Source organism: Psammomys obesus, unplaced genomic scaffold (genome assembly GCF_907164565.1).
Source record: "Psammomys obesus unplaced genomic scaffold, mPsaObe1.curated_primary_1811, whole genome shotgun sequence".
Taxonomy (NCBI): Eukaryota; Metazoa; Chordata; class Mammalia; order Rodentia; family Muridae; genus Psammomys; species Psammomys obesus.
In genome coordinates this window covers 109,217-132,116 of record NW_026590222.1, presented here as the reverse complement: position 1 = coordinate 132,116, position 22,900 = coordinate 109,217, and the positions used below count along the sequence as shown (strand labels likewise).

General features: G+C 38.9%; 1 protein-coding gene across 1 annotated transcript; it reads right to left on the bottom strand.

The window, feature by feature from the left end:
• Positions 1-330: 330 nt before the first annotated feature.
• On the bottom strand, positions 331-21,577 carry LOC129676366 (synaptonemal complex protein 3-like). The gene is made up of 5 exons (XM_055606720.1): positions 21,337-21,577; positions 5,570-5,687; positions 5,088-5,187; positions 3,422-3,520; positions 331-438 (listed from the first exon to the last, which is right to left on the bottom strand). The coding sequence occupies exons 1-5, from the start codon at positions 21,575-21,577 to the stop codon at positions 331-333; spliced, it is 666 nt and encodes a 221-aa protein (XP_055462695.1).
• Positions 21,578-22,900: the final 1,323 nt, after the last annotated feature.

Sequence of the window (22,900 nt, the reverse complement as noted above, 5' to 3'; positions counted from 1 at the left end):
GGCATGTGCCCCCATGCCATGCCTCCCTTACAAAATCTTTATTCATAAAAATTAATTAAATTTGTAAGAAAAATTCACTCCCACAGGTAAAAGGCTGCTGAGATTTTATTTAGAAATCAACAGGAATAGAGATACTACATTTTATAAAGCTAATGAGCAAAAATGGTATAAAATACAGTCAAATTTCAAAGACATGTGTCTGAGATAATACAAATTACATCATCGTTCAGGCTCTCGTTTTTCTCAACTCACAAGAATAATATTTTGGAAGTGTTGTATTTAATGAAAAGAAAATATTTTGGTGTCTCCACTCTTCCATGTTGTTGCAATTCAATATTTAACCATCTGTAATTTTCTTTGCAGCAGAGTCTTCTGCTTTTTAAACTCATTGTGTATACTCTTAAGTACACTGCTATAATTCTCCAAATCCTCCAAATCCTAAAGCACAAAAGAATAGTTTAGTTACAAAACAACTTTTCATCACAGGTTCTCAATTTAGTTTTCATAATTGAGAATCTTTTCATATTGAAATAATATCCATTAACTATTCCATCTTCATAAAAACATTGGAATACACTGAAATTCATCCCATAAAGTGTGTGTGTGTGTGTGTGTATGTGTGTATGTGTGAACAAGGCAATCAAAGACAGTTACACAATTACGCATGATATGAATTAATAGTTAAATGAGATGTTAAGGTTAGACAGAGAAAAAATAAAGTGAGGCTCCCAGTCTCCCTAAAGGTCACTTGAGAACATAAAGAACTTGACAGTGATTTGGACAACATAGTAAGACCCAGTCTCAAAAAGCAGGGTGGAGCTGGGCAGTTGGTAGAGTGCTTGCACAGCTTGAATGACCCTCCATTTGATCCTTGGCACAATGTAAACAAAGCAGTGGGACACACTTGTAATCTCAGCAGAAGAGAGGTGAAGGCAGAGGGATTTGGAGTTCTCAGATATTTATGAAGGCCAAGGCCAGTGTGAGCCACAGTGACCAAATACTTAAAAAGGGAGAAAAAAAACATAAATATGTAGAATCAGAAACACTAGAAAATTCAAAGTCCAATCAGTACACATGACTTTTAAAAGGTTCTCAAATATCAGTTTATAATTTATTTATACTAACAGTCAGTGTGAATAAAGATAATTAAATGATCTGTATTTTGAGATCATTCGCAAGTTATATAAATCAAAATCTACATTTTGGTACATTTGTTTTTATTACAGGATCGTAGCGTGTAGTCCAAGCTACTTTTTTATACTAACAGTCAGTGTGAATAAAGATAATTAAATGATCTGTATTTTGAGATCGTTCCCAAGTTATATAAAACAAAATCTACATTTTGGTGCATTTGTTTTTATTACAGGATCGTAGTGTGTAGTCCAAGCTACTTTCTACTTTCTCTTGCTTCACTCTCAGGCTCCCCAGACCTGGCATCATTTGCCTGTGCTCCCATATCCATTGAAAAAAATTAAGTTCATTTAAATAACATACTAATTTTTGCCTCGTATTTAAGGTGTACTGCTATGTAAATGTGTGGAGAGACTTTAAAAAAATCACAAGGCAGCTCACTCTTTTCAATGCAAAAAGAAAACCCATGCAAACAAATATTCAAATACTTCATAACTGGAATGTAAATAAATCACTTTTTAGCTATAGTGTAGAAAATGGGGCAATTCCAACTAGGTTGGCAAAAAAATAAGGTTTCAAAAATAAGGCAATCAACAACATTCTAGGGAAAGAATATAGCCAAAGAATGGAAGTTGATTGCCTGTGGGTTTAGATAAACAATTACATACAGAGATCAGGTTAATGAGCAGATGTAGTAAATGGAAGGGATCTTATAGAACAGGAAGTTACAGATTATATTAGCAGAAAGTAATGTTTTAGATAGCTTACATAGCAGACATGTGGAACCAATTCTATGCTTAACATATAAATAGATTTTTAAAAAACTCAACTAGTCTTTTGTGCACTTTAGGCCCAGACCCAGAGAACCCAAGCTGTATCTGACCTGAAAGTCTCCTCCTTGGGAACTAGCTTTCTTTTTTTTTTTTTTTTTTAATTTTTCTTTTTATTCAAAGTAGGTCCTTCTGTCATACAATACACATCAAAAACAGTTTCTTTCCCTCTACTCGTCCAAGCTCTCCCACCTTCCCACTCTCCCAGATCCACTTCCCCTTCATTTCTCTTCATGAAGGAGCAGGCCTTTCCCATTGAAAATGGAGCACACAGCAGACAGGTAGGTTTAGAAATCACTAGTTAAACAGTGAAACTAGTGAAACCAGCTTGCCACAGAGTTAACAAAATGTAACTAAAAAGAAAAAAAAATAATAATAATAAAAAAAAAAAAGAAAGCTGAGAGGACCAAAGAAGATAACTGGGAATAGCATATGGTTTAGAAGCTATCTGACACGGGCTGGCATCCATACAAAGGAGTTTTCAAGGCTAATGGGATGCACTGACCTTTGACCTTACCTGTTGAGTGCTAAGGAACCTTTCACTGTTTATGCCTGGGAACTAGCTTTCATGGTACCAGAAGGTGGCAGAAATGTTTCAAAAGGAGGGAGACAACCAACAGTCCTACTTAGCTACAGTGAACATGAACCACAACAACTGCCAGCATGGTATGATAACTCTAAAGGTGCAGTAGGGGCATGAAAACCTTGGCAATAACAGCTCTCTAATTGGACTTAAGGCTCGCTCTTTGATGTTTATAGAAATTAGTATAAAGTTCTTTCAAAGTGTCTTAAAAATACTGTTTGGACCTTGATATGCCTATCTACTTATAGGTAATCCTATGATCCTATAACATTTATAAAAGAGTTTATCATTTATTTATGTGGGTGTATCTATGTATGTACACACATGTATGTGGGTGTTCATGGAGGCTAGCAAGAGTATCCTATGTCTTGCAGCTGGACTTGTGAGCCTCTTGATGTGAGTTCTGGGAAGCAAATTCCAATCCCAGCAGAGCAGCAAGCACTCTTAACTGCAGAGCCATCTCTTCAGTTCCTGCATTTTAACCCTCACATTCTGTGTTATAGATTCCCTTTTATGATTATATAAAATTACTTTGGTCTCTGTAATTATTTTAAAATCTATTATATTATAAAATGCTCCTATAATACATCTGGAAACAAAAAAATTGGACAATATCAACTAAGCACTTCCTTATTTAACAAGTACTGGGGACACAAAGACAAATAGTTATGACGAGAATATATTATACATTTGATGCATAGGCACGTTTCTGATTAAAGGTCTCAATACTTCCCGTTTCGAACAATTCCTTTCCAAAATTGTGAATGATCTGCCAATTCACTTATCACTTCATTCACATCACTTAATTCACAATGGAAAGTAGTTAAAATTTTGAAATGTATTAAGTGAATGCATGATGTTAAAATTTATAACATACCTTTAAGAACTCATCATCTGCCTGCTTAAGTGCTTTCAGGTTATCAGTCTGAAGCATTCTAGCTTGTTGAAAAGTCTTCTGTTGTTGATTAAAAATACTCTGGAAGAATAAATGCAAAGATGTGTAGTAACAATTAAGTATGAAATTTGTTGCTCTTAATGCTGTTCTTGGCTTCACTCATGCTAAATAAAGACTACAACTAAGCTAATCCCATGGACTAAAATTTTAAATTCAAAACATCCCTTTAAATTAATCTTTAAAAGTATTCTTTAAAAGGAATTGTTTTCATAACAAATGTCATCAATATTTTATTTTGGTACTTTTTATCACTAAGTTTGTGTCTTTACCACTAACCAGCAAAAAACATCCTCCAAGTCATGGAGTAGGAATTTTCAAAGCCAGATTCTACATTGCATAGAACAGTAGAAACTCATGATCTTCCTGCTTCAGTATCCCTAGTAGCTGGGATTAGAAGCATGCAGCTCATGCGAGTGAACAGAAATTCTTAATATTCAAGATATAACTTATTACTCCAGTAATGTCTATACATATGATTTGCCAATAACTGTGTCCTTTCAATTTCTTAACTTATTCTTCACCAATGACTTTGCGCTCTAATCTACTTTATCCACTCATTTAAATGCTTGTACTCTATATTTTGCCATTGCTGATAATGCCCATTTCTATAGCCCTGGTAATAGCAAGTATGTATTAGCTCCATGACAAATATGATTTCAAACCTTATTAAGGAAATGCTCATCATTTAATTTCAAAGTTGAGAAAACTGAGTTACAATGGTACAGTGTTTGTTGTTCCAAGTTGAGGTATTACTGAAGTCTGAATCACATCCAAAATATTATGCTTCCATTATCTAAGCTATAAGTATTATAGAAACTCTATCTGCACATATTTTGAGATAATACTGGAACACTCTCCACTGTAGCTTACTCGTTTTGGTATTATAGCTGAGAAATCCTTCAAGACCAAAAATTCGTGAACTCTAACTTCTATTTACTGTTGTCCCTACTCCTGTTATCTTCAGTTTTCTTTTTCCAACCTTAAATTCTGTAACAAATCATTAAAATTTCTTCTTTGCATATAAATCTTACTATATACTGACTCACATTTACTTGGTTAAATCATAAATCATGGACTAGTTCAAACTTATGATTTAACCAAACTAGCTCAGTGATATTCCTCCAAAGGAATATTCTGCCAGGGCTATTGAGAAAGACTGTCTCAGTTCACTGAAGCTCATAAGTTTGTAGTTGAGTCTAAAAATGGGAAAATTCAGATATGCCATCTAGCAAGTTCACTCAGACCCAGAAACAGCTCAGATAATATCATGAAATGCATCCCTCACACCATTCAACTATTTATGAAACAAACCCACCCCTGATTTATTTCATATAAAACAGTAATCCTTCATTTATATTCTTTTACAAGTTTCTGTTGCTTGAAACTATAAGAAACTTTACTAATATCAGAAGCCAGATGATCTTTATGAACATTAAGTGTCTATGTTTCTGTGGTTTATGTTTCACCAGGAAAAGAACACCAAGCCAATGACAAATCCTCAAACTTGGCTAATTTCCTAATGCTTCTCTATTTTGACTTAACACTTAGTTATAACAGATAAATTATAAAAAACAATTATGATACCAACAGTTAGTTCATTTTCTTGGTCTTCAACTTGCTTTATATCAGAATCCCATTGCTTAAACACACTTATAATCTGCTCAGTATATTCAATTTTAAATTCCCGCCTGTAAAACAGAAAAATGAGTATCACATTACATATCAAGATGAAGAGAATGTCAAAGAAAAATTAAATTTGCACATTATGTATTATGTACTATAAAAGGAAGGACATGATAGCAAAGTAAATATCCTTGTGGGAAAACAAAAAGTAAATTTGGACTTATATTTATTCCAGAAATATTTTTCTTAACTAATAAACTAAGTCCTGATTCAAGTTGATATTCTGGGATGGGTTAGTCATGGTGGCTTTCCTTTTCTGAGGAGAACAGGGAGGGGGTTTGGGAGAAGAGTGTGGGAGGCTGGAACCAGAAGGAGAGGAGGAAGGGGGCTATGATCCATATGTAAAGTGAATATATAAATTAAAAAGAAAAAGAAATGAAGCCTTACATTTCATCTTGATGAACTTTCCAATGTTCTTTGATATTCCTGTTGCAGTCTTTGACTACACTTTTAATATAGGACTGCATTCTTGTTTTGTTTTCCACAACAACACTGCTAAGTTGAGCTATGTTTGGAAAAAAAAATTCATTAAAACTTAATGTTGAAGAAATTGTACTTCTCCCACATATGCAAGTAAATGAAGACACAGGTAAAATCCATTCTACAGTACCAAAAATTTACAAAATAGCATCAACCAAATGCCTCAAGCCTGTCATATTTTACAGCACTCAAGATTTTGCTTTTCAGACTAGATATACTCAATCAGTAACGTCCATACGAATATTCCAAAGTCAAATAAAATTCTGAAATATGAAATATTTGTGTCCTAGGTATTGTGAATGAGGAATACTAACATTACTATAATTCTGATCTGCCCAGTGAAGATTGTCTTCTATGTTTTGGGGATCATATAAAAGTTCTAATGAGAAAATTATAGAATAAAAAAACCCTTTAATTTCTTTCCCAAGGAAAAAATAGAAGAAAAGTCAAACTTTATTTTTTTAACTTATAGAATACTCTCTACTTGGGAGGATGCTTGGCTGTATTACTGTTGTAACTAATCCTAGAAAAAAAATAAAACCCACCCTATTAAACAGTTGGAATCCAGGCTGGGTGTGGTTGTCACACACCACTTATAATGGAAGTTGGGAGGCAGATGCAGGCAGATCCCTGAGTTCAAGGATAGTTAAGTAGTGAATCACAGACAAATTAAGGTTACATGGTGAGATCTTATCTCAAAATATTTTTAAATTGAGTTAAATTAAAAAAAAATTGAAGACCACCTGAGCATTACAGTCCTTAACATTTTATGCACAAAACTCATATCCTGGTTGGCACATTTCATTTCACACAGGTGGAACTAGAAAAGGAAAGATAGCAGGATTGGTACATGTATGGTTTTTCACCCAGGGTCTTTTCCACCACATCCTGGAATCATGGATTTTGCCTTTGTGGCTGTTTTGACAGATGGGATGGCTAGTTTTCTGTCAACTTGACCTAATCTAAATTCATCTGAGAGGAGGTAACCTCAATTAATGAAATTCTTCAATGAGATAGGAATGTAGGCAAACCTGTTGAGCCTTTTTAAAAAAATATTTACTATTATTAAAATTTATTCAATTTGTTTCCAGGCTGCATCCCCTCTCTCATCTCCTCCCAGTCCTACCCCAACTCCCTCTTCTCCTTCTATCCCTCTTCTGTAGTCAGTTGATAGTGGGGGTCCTCCTCTCCTGATATCTGACCCAACTTATCAGTTCTCTTCAGGCCTGTCTAAATCCTATCAATTCTATTCAGGCCTGTCTAGATCCTCTTTCTCTGTGGCCTGGTAAAGCTGCCCTGGCAGGGGGAGATGATCAATGAGCCAGCCACTGAGTCCATGTCAGAGACAGACCCTGCTGCCCTTACTATGGAACACACATTGAGACTGAACTGCCTAAGGGCTACATCTGAGCAGGAGGTTTAGGACTCTTCATGCATGGACTTTGGTTGTCATCAGTCTCTACGGAAATCCATAGGCCCAGATTTTTCAGCTCAGCTGGTCTCCTTGTGTAATTCCTGTTCCCTTCAGGTCCTTGTATCTTCCCCTTCTACCATAAGATTCCCTGCATTCTGTCCAAGGTTTGGCTATGACACTCAGCATTTGCTACCATAAGACATTTGCTCATCTATATTTGTAGCAGCTTTTTTTGTAATAGCTAGAAGCTAGAAACAACCCAGATGTCCCTCAACTGAAGAATGGATAAAGAAAATATGGTACATTTACACAATGGAATACTACTCAGCAATTAAAAACAAAGAAAACATAAAAAAATAAAATTTGGAATCCAAGATGGCGGTGCTGGGAGGACACTCTGTCTGAGAAGCAGGACAGCAATGTCCATACATCAATCAAGAGAATGAACTCTGGGCCTTAAAAGCAGAGAGATCGTTTCCCAGGTAAGAGTAAATTCCAAGGTTTACTTGGATCACTCGGGTCTACTCTCAGGTCACCCAGCCAGAACCAGGAAGACATCCCAGGTTGCGCAGGTACTTGGTTGCCTGACTAGAGCCACACAACAGCGTGTCCTGATCACCTTCCCAGGCTGAACTGTAGACACCAAAACCCCGGACACTGGGAGTACCAGTTGCGATAAATCCCACAGGGAAAGAAGAAAATGGGACATAGGTCACCCAGTCTATCCCTGGAAAAAGTCCAGCAGACCTGCGAACCCACAGCAACAACCCTGAGCAGGGCTCCAGCTGCCAGCCCAGAGACCTGCTGAGTGCCCAGCTCTCCATCACAGACAGAACTGTACTCCCCAGTGCACCAGAGACTGGCTTTCCTTGTCAGGAGAAAACCCCACAGGGAAGGAAGCAAACAGGGACTGTTTTCAGGTCACTCAGTCTATCCCTGGAAAAGGTTCTGAAGACTGGAGGACTCACAGCCACCAGCCCAGAGACTTGCAGCATGCCCAACTGTGTCACAGACAGAACTGGGGGCCCGGGACACCAGAGAATGGATTTCCCTGTTGGGAGAAAACCCCACAGCGAGGGAAACAGCAGGTCCCAGCTTAGAGCACTCAGCGGACGGCCCCCCACACAACCACACACAGTAAAGTTCTCAGGTTCCTGCCCAATCACCAGCTTGGAGCCACCACCTGCCAGTGCCTGTACGCTCTATGCGCCAACCCAAACACCACAGACTGGGTCTTCCTGTTGGGAGAAATCCCATGGTGGGGGAAACATTTGGCCTTAACTGAAGACACCTAGCTCCAGGAAAGTTTCTGATTATCCACAGGCTCCAGACTCTAGGCTCCTGTTGCACCCATGACAACACTGCTCACCTGCCAATGATTACCACTTGGATACTGGGCACAGAGCCCCAACCTCAGACCTACAGAAGCCTGGGATCCTCGAGATCAACCCCCAGATGCTGGTCCAACGTGCAACCAGTTATCCCTAACAAAACTGACCAAACCACGGGGCACCCAGGTTGCAGCAGCAGCTCACTAAATTTACAACAGAAAACCCAGAAGCAGAGCAGCTGTCTCCAGGACTTCTCTGGGTGAGAGGAGAGCCCTCCTGACTAACAAAGACCACAGTTACCACTCAGTTCTGTATGCCTGAGGTGAGCTGTGACAATTCCTGAAAAATACCAACCATTCAGTGACCAAACCCAAAAAGCTGAGGAGGCATCCTTTAGGAAAATCATATTTCTGCCAATGGGATTCTCCTCACCACAGGATTCCAGGAAGCACCACAAACTAACATCCAACACGTAATATAGCCCAATGGTTAGAGGCCAGAATAAAAGCTCAACCACCAAAAGACAGAGCAATGTGGCATCTTCAGAACCCAGTTATCCAGGGGCATGAAGCCCTGGAAACCCCACCATAAATGAAATTCAAGATGACCTTACATCTATGTTTATGAAGAGGATAATAGAGGAAACAAAGAAAATGTGTAAAGAACTAGAGGAAGATAAAGTCAAACAGATTATGGCCATCAGTAATGAAATATAGGAAGTTGCAGGCAAACAGTTTGTGGCCTTTAGAGAAGAAATATTTAAATCACTGAAAGAAATAAAATAAACAGAGGAATGTTCAAACAAACAGCTGAAGGAATTGAGGGAAAAACAGGAAAATACAGTCAGACAGGTGAAGGAAATCAACAAAAAGGGTCACAATCTGAAGATAGAATTGGAAGAATTAAAGAAAACACAAAGGAAGGAAATCATGGAGAGGGAGAACCTACGAAGGAAAACAGGAACTACAGAGGTAAGCATAACCAATAGACTACAAGAGATGGAAAAAGAATATCAGGTGTGGAAGATACAATGGAAGAAATAGATGTATCTGTCAAAGAAAGTAATAAATCTAAAAAATTCCTGACAAAAACCATTCAAGAAATCCAAGACAACATAAAAAAACAAAACCTAAGAATAATAGGAATAGAAGATAAAGAAGATTCCCTCCTCTCCTCCAAGGCCCAGAAAATATTTTCAATAAAATCATTGAAGAAAATTTCCCCAACTTAAAGGACAGGCCAATAAGAATACAATAGACCTACAGAACACCCAATAAATTAGACCAGAAAAGAAAATCCTCCCTTCACATAATAATCAAAACAGTGAGTATACAGAACAAAGAAAAAATACTAAAAGCTGCAAGGGAAAAAGGCCAAGTAACATACAATGGCAAACCCATCAGAATCACACCTGACTTCTCAACAGAGACTATGAAAGCCAGAAGGGCCTGGACAGATATCATGCAGAGCCTAAGAAAACACAGATGTCAGTCCAGACTACTATACCCAGAAACATTCTCAGTCCTCATACATGGAGAAAACAAGACAGTCAACAACAAAAACAAATTTCAACAATACCTACATACAAATCCAGCATTACAGAAGATACTAAAAGGAAAAACACAATTCAAGAAAACTAACTACTTTCAAGGAAACACAGGAAATAATTAACATCACCACAGCAAAATAAAAAGTACCCTCACACACAAACTTACTACCACAGCCAACCTCAAAATCAAAAGATCTAACAGCCACGGGTCATTAATCTCTCTCAGCATCAATGGACTCAGTTCTCCAAAAAAAGACACAGACTAACAGAATGGATGTGGAAACAAGACCCAACAATCAATCTGTTGCATACAAGAAACACACCTAAGTCACAAAGATAGACATTACCTGAGGGTAAAGGACTGTAAGTCAGTTCTCCAAGCAAATGGACACACGAAGCAAGCAGGACTAGCCATTCTAATACCTGATAAAATAGACTTTCAACCAAAATTAATAAAAAGAGATGGGGAAGGACACTTCATACTCATCATTGGAAAGTTCCACCAGGAATACATCACAATCCTGAACATCTATGCCCCAAATACGAAGGCACCCACATTTGGGAAAGAAACATTAATAAAACTTAAGCCACACATAGATCCCCACACAGTAATAGTGGGAGACTTCAACATCCAACTCTCAACAAAGGACAGGTGAACAAAACAGAAATTAAAACAAAGAAACAATATCTCTAACAGAGGTCATGGATCAAATGGACCTAACAGACACCTACAGAAACTTAGACCCAACCACAAAAGAATTTACCTTCTTTTCAGCACCTCATGGAACCTTCTCCAGAATAGAACAAATTGTTGGTCACAAAGCAAGCCTCAACAGATACAAGAAGATTGAAATAATCCCTTGTATCTTATCTGATCACCATGGACTAAAGCTGGATCTCAACAAAAACAAAAATAGCAAAAAACCTACACACACATGGAAACTGAACAACTCCTTACTTCCTTACTAAATGACAGCTGGGTTGGGGAAGAAATAAAGAAATAAATTAAAGACTTCCTAGAATTTAATGAAAATGAAGACACAACATACCCAAACCTATGGGAGACAACGAAAGCAGTGTTAGGACAATTCATAGCACTAAGTTCCATCAAGAAGAAATTTGAGACCAATTTCAGGCCAATCTCCCTTATGAACATTGATGCAGAAATACTCACAAATTATTTGCAAGCTGAATACAAGAACACATCAAAGGTATCATCCACTATGACCAAATAGGCTTCACCCCAGATATGCAGAGGTGGTTCAATATACAGAAATCCATCAATGTGATCCACCAAATTAACAAACTGAAAGAAAAAAACCACCTGATAATCTCCCTAGATGCTGAATAAGCATTTGACAAAATCCAACATCCATTCAGGTTTAAAGTATTGGAGAGATCAGGGATACAGGGCACATACATAAATATAGTAAAGGCAATATACAGCAAGTCTATAACCAACATCAAACTAAATGGAGAGAAAATTAAAGCAACCCCAGTGAAATCAGGGACAAGTCAAGGCTGCCCACTCTCTCCATATCTCTTCAACATAGTTCTGGAAGTCCTTGCTAGAGCAATAAGACAATTGAAGGAGATCAAGGGGATACAGATTGGAAAGGATGAAGTCAAAGCATCACTATTAGCAGATGATATGATAGTATACCTGAGTGACCCCAAAAATTCTACCAGGGAACTCTTAAAGCTGATAAACATCTTTAGCAAATTGGCTGGATACAAAATTAACTAAAAAAAAAAATCAGTAGCCCTCCTGTATACAAAAGACAAAAGGGGGGAGAAAGAAATTAGAGGGAAAACACCCTTCACAATAGCCACAAAGGACATAAAATACCTTGGTGTGACCCTAACCAAGCAAGTCAAAGACTTGTATTAAAAAAAATTCAAGTGTCAGAAGAAAGAAATAGTAGATATCAGAAGATGGAAAGATGTCCCATGCTTATGGATTGGCAGGATTAACAGTAAAAATAACCGTTATGCCAAAAGCGATCTACAGATTCAATGCAAATCCCATCAAATTACCAACACAATTCTTTACAGACCTTGAAAGAAAAATTCTCAACTTCATATGGAATAACAAGACACCCAGAATTGCTAAAATAATCCTCTAAAATAAAGGCTCTTCTGGAGGTATCTCCATCTCTGATCTCAAGATGTACTATAGAACAATACTAAAAACTGCTTGGTACTGGCATAGAAACAGAATGGTAGATCAATGGAATCCAATAGAAGACCCAGAAATAATCCCACACACTTATGGTCACCTTATTTTTGACAAAGATGCCAAAACCACACAATGGAAAAAAGATAGCATCTTCATTAAATTGTGCTGGTCTAACTGGATGTCTACATATAGAAAATGCAAGTTTATCTATACTTATCATCCTATGCAAAACTAAAGTCAAAGTGGATCAAAGATCTCAATATAAAACCAGACACACTAAACCTGTTAGAAGAAAAATTGGGGAAGAACTTTGAATTCATTTGCACAGGAGACAACTTCCTGAACAGAACACCAATAGCACAGTCTCTAAGAGCAACAATCAATAAATGGGTCCTCATGAAACTAAAAAACAAAACAAAACAAAACAAAAACTTCTGTAAAGCAAAGGACACTCTTGTTAATACAAAATGACTGCTTACAGATTGGGAATGGATCTTCACCAACCCTATATCTGACAGAGGGCTACTATCCAGAATATATGAAGAACTCGAGAAGTTAAACAGCAACAAAACAATCAATCCAATTAAAAATTGGGAAACAGAGCTAAACAGAGAATACTCAATAGAGGAATATCAAATGGCAGAGAAACACTTAAAGAAATGTTCAAAGTCATTAGTCATCAGGGAAATGCAAATCAAAACAACTGTGAGATTTTACCTTACACCCATCAGAATGGCTAAGATGAATAACTCAAGTTATTCATCAAGTTACACATGCTGAAGACGATGTGGAGAAAGGGGAACCCTTCTCCACTGCTGGTGGGAATATAAACTTGTACAACCACTATGGAAATTAATCTGGTAGTATCTCAGACAACTTGGAATAGGGCTTCCCCAAGATCCAGCTATACCATTCTTAGGCATATGTCCAAAAGAAGCTCAAGTATACAGCAAGGACATCTGCTCAACCATGTTTGTAGCAGCTTAATTGTAATAGCCAGAAGCTGGAAACAGCCCAGATGCCCCTCAGTTGAGGAATGGATACAGACATTGTGGTACATCTACACAATGGGATATCACCCAGCGATAAAAATACAAGGAAATCATGAAATTTTCAGGTAAATGGTGGGAACTGGAAAAGATCATCCTGACTGAGTTATCCAAGAAGCAGAAAGACACACATGGTATATACTCACTCATAACTGGATATTAGACATATAGTATAGGATAAACCTACTAAAATCTGTACACCTAAGGAAGCTAATCAGGAAGGAGGACTCTGGCTAAGATGCTCAATCCCCATTCAGAAAGGCAAATAGAATGAACATTGGAGGAGTAAGAAAACAGGAAACAGGTCAGGAGCCTACCACAGAGGGCTCTGAAAGGCTCTATCTTGCAGGGTATTGAGGCAGATGCTGAGACTCCTACCAAACTTTGGGCAGCGTGCAGGGAATCTTATGAAAGTAATGGGAGGTAGGAAAACCTGGGGAGGACAGGACCTCCACAAGGACAGCAACAGATCCAAAAAGTCTGGGCAGAGGATTCTTTTCTGAAATGGATACTCCAGCCAAGGACCACTTATGGAGATGGCCTGGGACCCATGAACAGAGGTAGCCTATGGTAGTTCTGTGTCCAAGTGGCCTCCATAGGAATGGGGACAGGGACTGTCTCTGACAGGAACTGTTCTTTGATCACCTCCCCCTGCAGGGGGGAGGGGGAGCAGCCTTACCAGGCCACAGAAAGAAGACAGTGCAGCTAGCCCTGATGAGACCTGATAGACTAGGATCAAAGGGAAGGGGAGGAGGACCACCCTTGTCAGTGGACAGGGAGAGGTACATGGGTGGAGAAGAGGGAAGGTGAGATTGGGAGGGGAGGAGAGAGGGAGGTACAAGGGGGATACAAAGTGTATAAACTGTAATTAATGAAAATAATAACTATTATAAAAAAGAAATATAATTGTCAAGGCCTTCATCCTGCTGGTGCACAAAAAATTTAATAAATTTAAAAATATATTATGAACTAAAAAAAAAAAAAAAGAATGACAGTGTTGAACCAAACTGCATTTTGAGTTTGCCACAGCAAAACTAACAAAGAAGATTCTGAATGAAGTGGGAATTTCTGGTTTCTTTGAAGATTGAATTTTGTCATGTGATATTTTGGTGCAAGATGGGCATGTAATATTTTGCCCAGGTTGGCTAGTGAGAGGAAACATGATATTTTGCTCAGACCCCTCATATGTGAGGGTTGTGACTTTGGCTAACTGAGAACATCTTTGGGTGGACTCTGAGGACAGGACATTTATAGAGGCCCATGCACAGTGAGACTTCACCTTTGGGTCAACATTGCTGATCTTCATTCTTCTACACTTGACTTCGCAGAGAGAAATGCTACAGAGAGCTTCTCTGCACAATCCAACTGAGTCTTTTGGCTTTCACTGACTTCGTGTTGCTATTTTGTGTTGTCCTCCGGACTGGGTTGCTGATATCCTGATGACTATGTCTGATAATTCTCTAATTATCCATTGACCCTAATCAGCAGGGTGTACATAAAAGTACTATAGCCCCTTTCCCTACTAATCTCCTATCAAAGTTTGCAGAGGGGTTGAAAGGGAGGTAAAAGTGCTTAAGAACCCTAAATAAAGTAGGTTTGGTGAAAAATCTAAAATAAAATACAATAAAATTTGTAGGTAAATGGATGGAACTAGAAAAGACCATCCTGAGTGATGTAACTCAGAAACAGAAGACACACATGGTATATACTCACTTCTAAGTGAATATTAGCCATATGACATAGGATAAACATACTAAAATCTATAGTTCTAAAGAAGCTAAATAACAACAAGGGCCCTAGAGAAGATGCTTAATCCTCATTTAGAAAGGCAAACAGTATGGACTTCTGAAGCAGGAAGAGAGAGGGAACAGGGCAGGAGCCTAACACAGAGGGCCTCTGAATGAATCTACCTATAAGGTTTTTGAAGCAGACACTGAGTCTCATAGCCAAATCTTGGGCATTTTCTTAACCAGTGATTGATGGCAGCGGGCCCAGATCAGAAAGTGAGAGAGAGAGAGAGAGTAAGAGAGAGAGAGAGAGAGAGAGAGAGAGAGAGAGACCCTGGAAGAGGGAGGAAAGAGGGGCAGGGAGAGGAATAGAAGTTTTGCTTTCTTAGTTAATTCAGTTTTGTTATGTAAATATGTTTTGTTTTAATCCAAAGTGTGATATTTTAGTGGGCTTTAGTTTGTCCACACCTGTTAATTGTGGCTTTTGCCACCTGGTAATGGCCTATCTAGTGCCTTCAAAGTGAGGCATGAAGAGGGATGTGATCTAGGACCCTGAGGATATACATTGAGGGAGTGACATTTTGGCATTTGACAAGTAAAAATTTGGAGGAACCTGAGAGATGGACAGTGGGTTTGGCGGTTTGGAGTAGAAAGACAGAGAGAAAAGCTTTGTGGCACAGTGTCATGGAGAACACTGATAGCTCTGTCTCTGGTTAATGGGGATTGGTACAGTCCTAAAAGACCCACTGAACCTCAACAGATGGGAGAGGTAAAAGGGACCACACTTCCTACTAACTTTTTCTCTCCTACATAAGGTTGGGAGGTTGGAGGCCTAAATACCCCCAAATAAAGTAGAGTTTAAAAAAACGAACATTACAAGAGAGAAAGAAAGAGAGACAGACAGTCAGACAGATACAGATACAAAGATAGGGAAAGACAGAGACAGAGACAGAAATAAAGAGAGACATGGAGACACATTGAAGCATCCCTGGGCACATGTTCTATAAAAATCAGGCTGAGCCATCCAGGCGCTGTGGTGCATGCCTGTAATACTAGCAACCAGGTTGTCAGAAGCAGGCTAATCTCTGTGAGTTCGAGGTCAGCCTGGTCTAAAAGCAAGTCCAGGACAGCAAAGTATACACTGAGAAATCCTGTTTCAAAAAATTTTTTAAGAAAAAGAAAGAATGAAAGAAAGAAAGAGAGAGAGAGAGAGAAAGAAGAAAGAAAAAACAGAGAAACAAAGAAAGAAAAGAAAAAAAGGAAGGAAGAAAGGAAGAAGAAAGAGAAAAGAAAAGAAAAGTTTAAGTTAAGCAAGCCATGAGTAGCAAGCCAGTAAGCAGCACTCTTCCATGGTCTCTGCATCATGTCCTGCCTTCAGGTTGCTGCCCCATTTCTGTCCTAACATTCTTTGATCATGAACTTTGATGTGAAGAGGAAGCCAAATAACCCCTTTACTCCCATATTGCTTTGGTCATGGTTTTTCATCACATCAATAGTAATCCTGAAAAAGACAAGAGTATTTCTGGCTATTTGCTGAGTTTCAAGGTCTGAATGGTGTTTCTATCATGGCCTCAGTTGTGCTAAGGTCTTGGGGGCCTATGAAGGTCTGGAGGTCTGTTATAGTAGTAGAGATGCTGTTTTAAAAGAAAAAGAAGTTGGGAGGGAAAAAGGAACCAAGAAGGATTACTAGAGACTAGACTAAATGAAACATTGATATGTGATGTGTATAATGATGAGTATATATAAATCTCTTAATGCAAAGAATTATAGTAAAACTTTTCTCATCCATGTTTCTTTCTGTAATTTCATTTAAGTCACATATACCCAAAAGTATCAGTTTTACTTTTCTTATCAAGGAAAAAAAATAACTAAGAAAGTCTCTGGCGCTAATTAAAAATATTTGTGAAGAATCCTATCACTGAGAATAAAGCATTAATTAACAATCCTATAGTGCATTAACACTGAATAGTTTTAAACAATTTTCTCTAGATACAAATATATCAAAAACTGTACCTCCAATTTTTTCCAGCTTATTCTTTACTTCATGTCTGAAAAGAAATTAAAGCTGCAAGTTTAGTTCAGTGGTCAAGCATTAACCCCATATGCAATGCATTAGGTTTGATCCCAAGTACTACCAAAGACAAGCCTTTTAATTAATTGTTTATAATATAGAATTCGTGGCAACAAGAAAATATCACATGTGAAATAACATATCCAATACTTGATAGATAATCAAAGTAAACTTTTCTTTTAATTTTTTTGCTTTTTTTAAAAAGCAGGAACGCAGTCAGTTCAAGATGACTATAAAGTAAATATGTAGGTGATAATGCCACTGAGCCATCTTACCCTGCTCCCTCCACCTCCCCATTGCTGAGATTGCAGATATAAAAACAACTAGTTGAGCAGGAAAGGAAATATGTATTACCCTGTATCTCCATCCCTTCTTGGAGGAACCAATGACTTCCCAGTACTACGAAGTACTGTATATCTTTCTGCATTGAATAAGAAAAATGAAAAACATTTTAATTTAACCTTGCTAGTTTAGTTAATTTTAATGAAATAGTAATTTTGTTTGTATTTCTTTCAGGCATTTTTCCAATATTATATCTTAAAGCAAAACATAAATGCAATATATTATTCTGAAGGTTAGATGAAATAAAATCATAAGCTATGGCTGTTTTATATAATAGGTTTTCATGTCTCTCTAAGGTAATACCACTGTAAATTATTTCAGTTTATTGATGTGTGTGAACTGTAAAGGCAAGGTACTATATGACTTCCTAGAATTTTGATACAGGCTTATGAAGAACAAATGAGAGTAAGAAATTATATGAAAATAATAGCCTTTTATTCTACTTCTGGCACCTAGGTAAATATCAAATGAACCACAGAGGTAAAATGATTTAGGAGGTAATGTAGAACAGGTTATTACCAAGCCTGAAATCAACATTATCCTTCTCTAAGACACTCATGGTGGAAGGAGAAACCTAAATCCTGTAAATTGCCCTCTGACCAAGCGCCTCCTCACATACTCAAAAATACAATGTGGGATACCACAAGTATTCTGAACTGTATGCACTGTACCTGTTAGAGTAGACTCTGCTGAACACTCCACAACATCATCTTCTATTTCTATCACTTCCTCAACAACAACTTCTTCTTCTTCTTCTTCTTCTTCTTCTTCTTCTTCTTCTTCTTCTTCACTATCATTAATGTTGTAGATTACTGAGTGCTCTTCTTTGTCCATTGGTGGCTTCTGAGACTTAAGACTTCTTTTGTCAGGGGGAAATATATTTTAATGTTTTGTCACTGAAAACTGAAAGAGAATAGCACATCTGTAATCTAAATCCAAAACAATCAGGTGAAATGAACCAATAAATTAGAAAACATCCAGTAAGAATGACCTAAATTGAATAAAAGGATACCAGTTTCCATATATTATTGAATTAGAAGTTAACAAATTTATTTATGGTTGTGAGCCTTGCATTTAACTACTGAGCCATTTTTCTAGAAAAGAAACATTTAAGGAAACATACAAAGTCCTTAGTCATCAGGGAAATGCAAATTAAAATGTCCCTGAGATTTCACCTTACACCCATCAAAATGACTAAAATCAAAATTACAAGTGACAATATATGCTGGAGAGGATGTGGAGAGAGGGTAAACCTCTTCCATTGCTGGTGGGATTGTAAACATGTACAATCAATTTGGAAATCAATCTGGCACTTTTACAGATAATTAGGAATAGTGTTCCCTCAAGATCCAACTATAACACTCCTAGAAATATATCAAAATTATGTTCAAATATATAACAAGGACACTTGCCCAATCATTTTCATAGCTGCTTTATTCATTATAGGCAGAATCTGTAAACAACCCAGAGGTCAAACAACAGAGGAATAGATACAGAAATTGTGGTATAATTACCCAATAGAATACTACTCAGCAATTAAAAAAAGGAAATCATGAAATTTGCAGGCAAATGGTGGTAACTGGAAAAGATCATCCTGAGTGAGGTATCCCAGAAGCAGAAAGACACACATGGTATATACTCACTTATAAGTGACTATAATATATTATATTATTATATTATAATAATATGTTATTATAGTATAATATTACTATATTTGACATATAATAGAGGATAAACATATTTAACTAAAATATGTACAGCTAAAGAAGCTAAGCAAGAAGGAGTACCCTGGGTAAGATGATCAATACTCACTCAGAAAGGCAAATCGTATGGACATCAGAAGATGGGGAAAACAAGGAACAGGACAGCAGTCTACCACAGAGGGCCTCTGAAAGACTAGCTAGCAAGGTATCAAAGCAGATGCTGAGAGTCATAGCCAAAGTTTTGGCAGAGTGAGGAGAATCTGATGAAAAGAGGAGGAGAAGAAAGAACTTGAGGGGACAGGAGCTCCACAAGGAGAGAAATTAAACAAAAATATCTGGGCACAAGGGTCTTTCTGAGACTGATAGTACAACCAAGCATCATGCATGGAGATAACATAGAACCCCTGCACAGATGTAGCCGATGGCAGTTCAGTGTCCAAGTGGGTGCTCTAGTAAGAGGAAAAAGGACTGTCTCTGATATGAACTCAGTGGCTGTCTATTTGATCACCCACCCTGTGAGTGGAACAATCTTACCAGGACAAAAAGGAAGACAATTAGGTCCTGATGAGACCTAATAGGCTAGGGTCAGATGGAAGGGGAGAAGGACCTCCCCTATCAGTGGACTGGGGGAGGGGCAAGGGAGGAGATGAGGGAGGGGGACTGGGAGTGGATGAGGAATGGGATATAGCTGGGATACAGTGTGAATATATTGAAATTAATAAAAAATAAAGAAGACAAAAAGAAGTTAACAATTTAACATTTCTGAATGAAAAAAGAAGAGGGCTGTACCCTGCAGGGTATTAAAGCAGATACTAAGACTCACAGGGCAGAGTGCAGGGTATCTTATGAAAGAAGGGGGAGATACAAAGACCTGCAGGAGACAGGAGCTCCACAAGAAGAGCAACAGAACCAAAACATCTGGGCGCAGCGTTCTTTGAAAAGACCAATACTCCAACCAAGGACCATGCATAGAGATGACCTAGAAACTCTGCACATATGTAGCCTATGGCAGCTCAGTCTCCAAGTGGGTTCCCTAGTAAGAGGAACGGAGACTGTCAATGACATAAACTCTGTGGCTGTCTCTTTGAGCACCTTCCCCTCAGGAGGGAGTACAGCTGTACCAGGCCACAGAAGAAGACAATGCAGCCAGTCCTGATGAGATCTGATAGATAAGGAGGACTTCCCTGATCAGTAGACTTGGTGAGGGGCATGGGAGGAGAAGGATGAAGGAGGGTATGATTGGAAGGGAGAGGTGGATTGGAAAGGGACAAGCTAGGGGCTACAGCTGGGGATACAATGTGAATAATGGGTAATAATGAAAAGTAAATAAATAAAAAAGAAGAGGGATGGGGAGATGGCTCAGTTTTTATGAGCACATACTATTCTTGCAGTGGATCTAAGCTTGAATCCAACACTCACATCAGATGGCTCACAGCTTCCTGTAACTCCAGTTCTAAACTGCTGGCTTTCACAAGAAACTGAGTTCTCATGCCCATATTTACTGACATCCAAACCTACAGACATAACTGAAAATTAAAATCTTATGAAAAAAATGTAATGATGTCTTTAACCTTGATTTGTAATGTGTTTAACCACAGGAATATCTAATTTTTGTTCCCATCACTGTCAGATTCTTAAGAATTTTGAAGCAATATATAAGGCAGTGTGTGACTCAAAGTAATCCTATGGATTCTCTTACTGTAACTCACAAACATACACCAAATGGGCTGACAGCAAAACAAATATAAAACAAAATTTGACAGAGCTGGGGAGGTAGTTTGGTGGTTACCATGCAAGAAGGTCTGCCCTCAAATGTCAAACATGCCAGAAAAAAAAAATGATTCATTCATGGTGAGTCAGGTCTCTCTTTAATCATAGCATTCCATTCTGGAGGTTGAGAATCCCTTGCTCACAGTCAGCGCATGCCACATATGGAGTTCCTGTTCATTCTGGCCTACAGTGAGTGTGTATCTCAAAGAAAAGGTCAAAAAAGAACACAAACAAAAAGCCCAAGGGAACAAACAAAAAAATGGATGTGCTTATACACTGTTATAATCTTAATACTCAAAAAAGACTAAAGCAGGAGTACTAGCAGGCCAGTTCCAAACACAGAGTAATATAGTGCCTTAGAAAAACAAACAGTAAAAACAGGAGTATCAAAATGGCTCAGCAATTACAAGCACTTAGCCACCTTTTAGCCACTATTTTTTTTCTTCAAGATGGGGTATCTATGTATCCCTGGGTGTCCTGCAACTCATTTTGTAGACTAGGCTAGCCTCAAACTCAGAGATCCATCTGTCTCTACCTACAGAGTGCTCTGTGCCACCAGGCCACTGACCCTGCCACCATCTGCCCACCCTCTTCTTCCCCAAAACAGATATTCAGTTCCAAACACCAGCAGACAGTGCTACCAAGCTCACAAATAACTGGTACTAAAATTCCAGCGAATATAATGTCCTTTCCGGCCTCCATTTTCCTGTCAGCTGCCTTCATAAAGTCTGTCACCTCCATTTTCTTGTCAGCGACCTTGGTAAAGTCCGCCACCTCCATTTTCCCATGAGACACAGGCACATAAGTAGAATTTATTTTTAAGTCTAGTCTGGTCCTTAAATAAGAAATGTCCGTACAGTGTATACCAAACACATGCAATACCCTATAGAGAAACATGGCAGTGGGGTTCTAAAGGATACAGCCTGGCTTCAGAGAAAGTACAGAAGTAAGTAAGTATTTGTCCTCAATACACCAGCCTGCAGGCAACATGCCTCCAGCCACATCTGTGAGGGCCCCAGTGGATCCTTCATACTCTTGGTATCTCCCAGTTCCTCCATCCACCCCAATCACCATTCTCCAAATCCTCCTACCCTCCCAGGTCCTCCTTAGCTCTTCCTTATGTGAAGCCCAACTCCTCCCCCTCTAACATCGCCCATTACTCCAAGCGGCCATCTCTGTAATGTGAGGGCATACTTCTCCCAGGGTCCCCATTCCTCTAGGATTTCCTTCCTTCCAGCCAGGCATCAGCCGGTTCAAGGCCCAGTACTCGGCAAGTTTCACCACCGCCATTTTCCTGTCAGCGGCCTTGGTGAGGCTCATCCAAACCTCTACTTTCCCATCAAAGGCCTCAGGTAAGGTTAACCACCACCTCCATTTTCCCATCAGCGACCTTGGTAAGGTCTCCCACCTCCTTTTTCCCCGTCAGTGACCTTGGTAAGGTCCACCACCTCCATTTTCCTGTTAGTGACCTTCGTAAATTTCACCACCTCCATTTTCTTGTCAGCAACCTTGGTAAGGTCCCCCACCTCCATTTTCCTGTCAGTGAGCTTGGTAAGGTCCCCCAACTCCATTTTCCTGTCAGCGACCTTCGTAAGGTTAACCACCACCTCCATTTTCCCGTCAGCGACCTTGGTAAGGTCACCCCCCTCCATTTTCCCGTATGTGACCTTGGTAAGGTCCCCCACCTTCATTTTCTTGTTAGTGACCTTAGTAAGGTCCCCCACCTCCATTTTCCCGTCAGCGACCTTAGTAAGGTCCCCCACCTCCATTTTCCTGTCAGTGACCTTGGTAAGGTCCCCCACCTCCATTTCCCTGTCAGCGACCTTCGTAAGGTCCCCACCACCTCCATTTTCCCGTCAGCGACCTTCGTAAGGTCCCCACCACCTCCATTTCCCTGTCAGCGACCTTGGTAAGGTCCCCACCACCTCCATTTCCCTGTCAGCAACCTTGGTAAGGTCCCCCACCTCCATTTTCCCTCCAGCGACCTTGGAAAGGTTCACCCTGTCCATTTTCCTGTTAGTGACCTTGGTAAGGTCCCCCACCTCCATTTTCCTGTCAGCGACCTTGGTAAGGTCCCCCACCTCCATTTTCCCTCCAGCGACC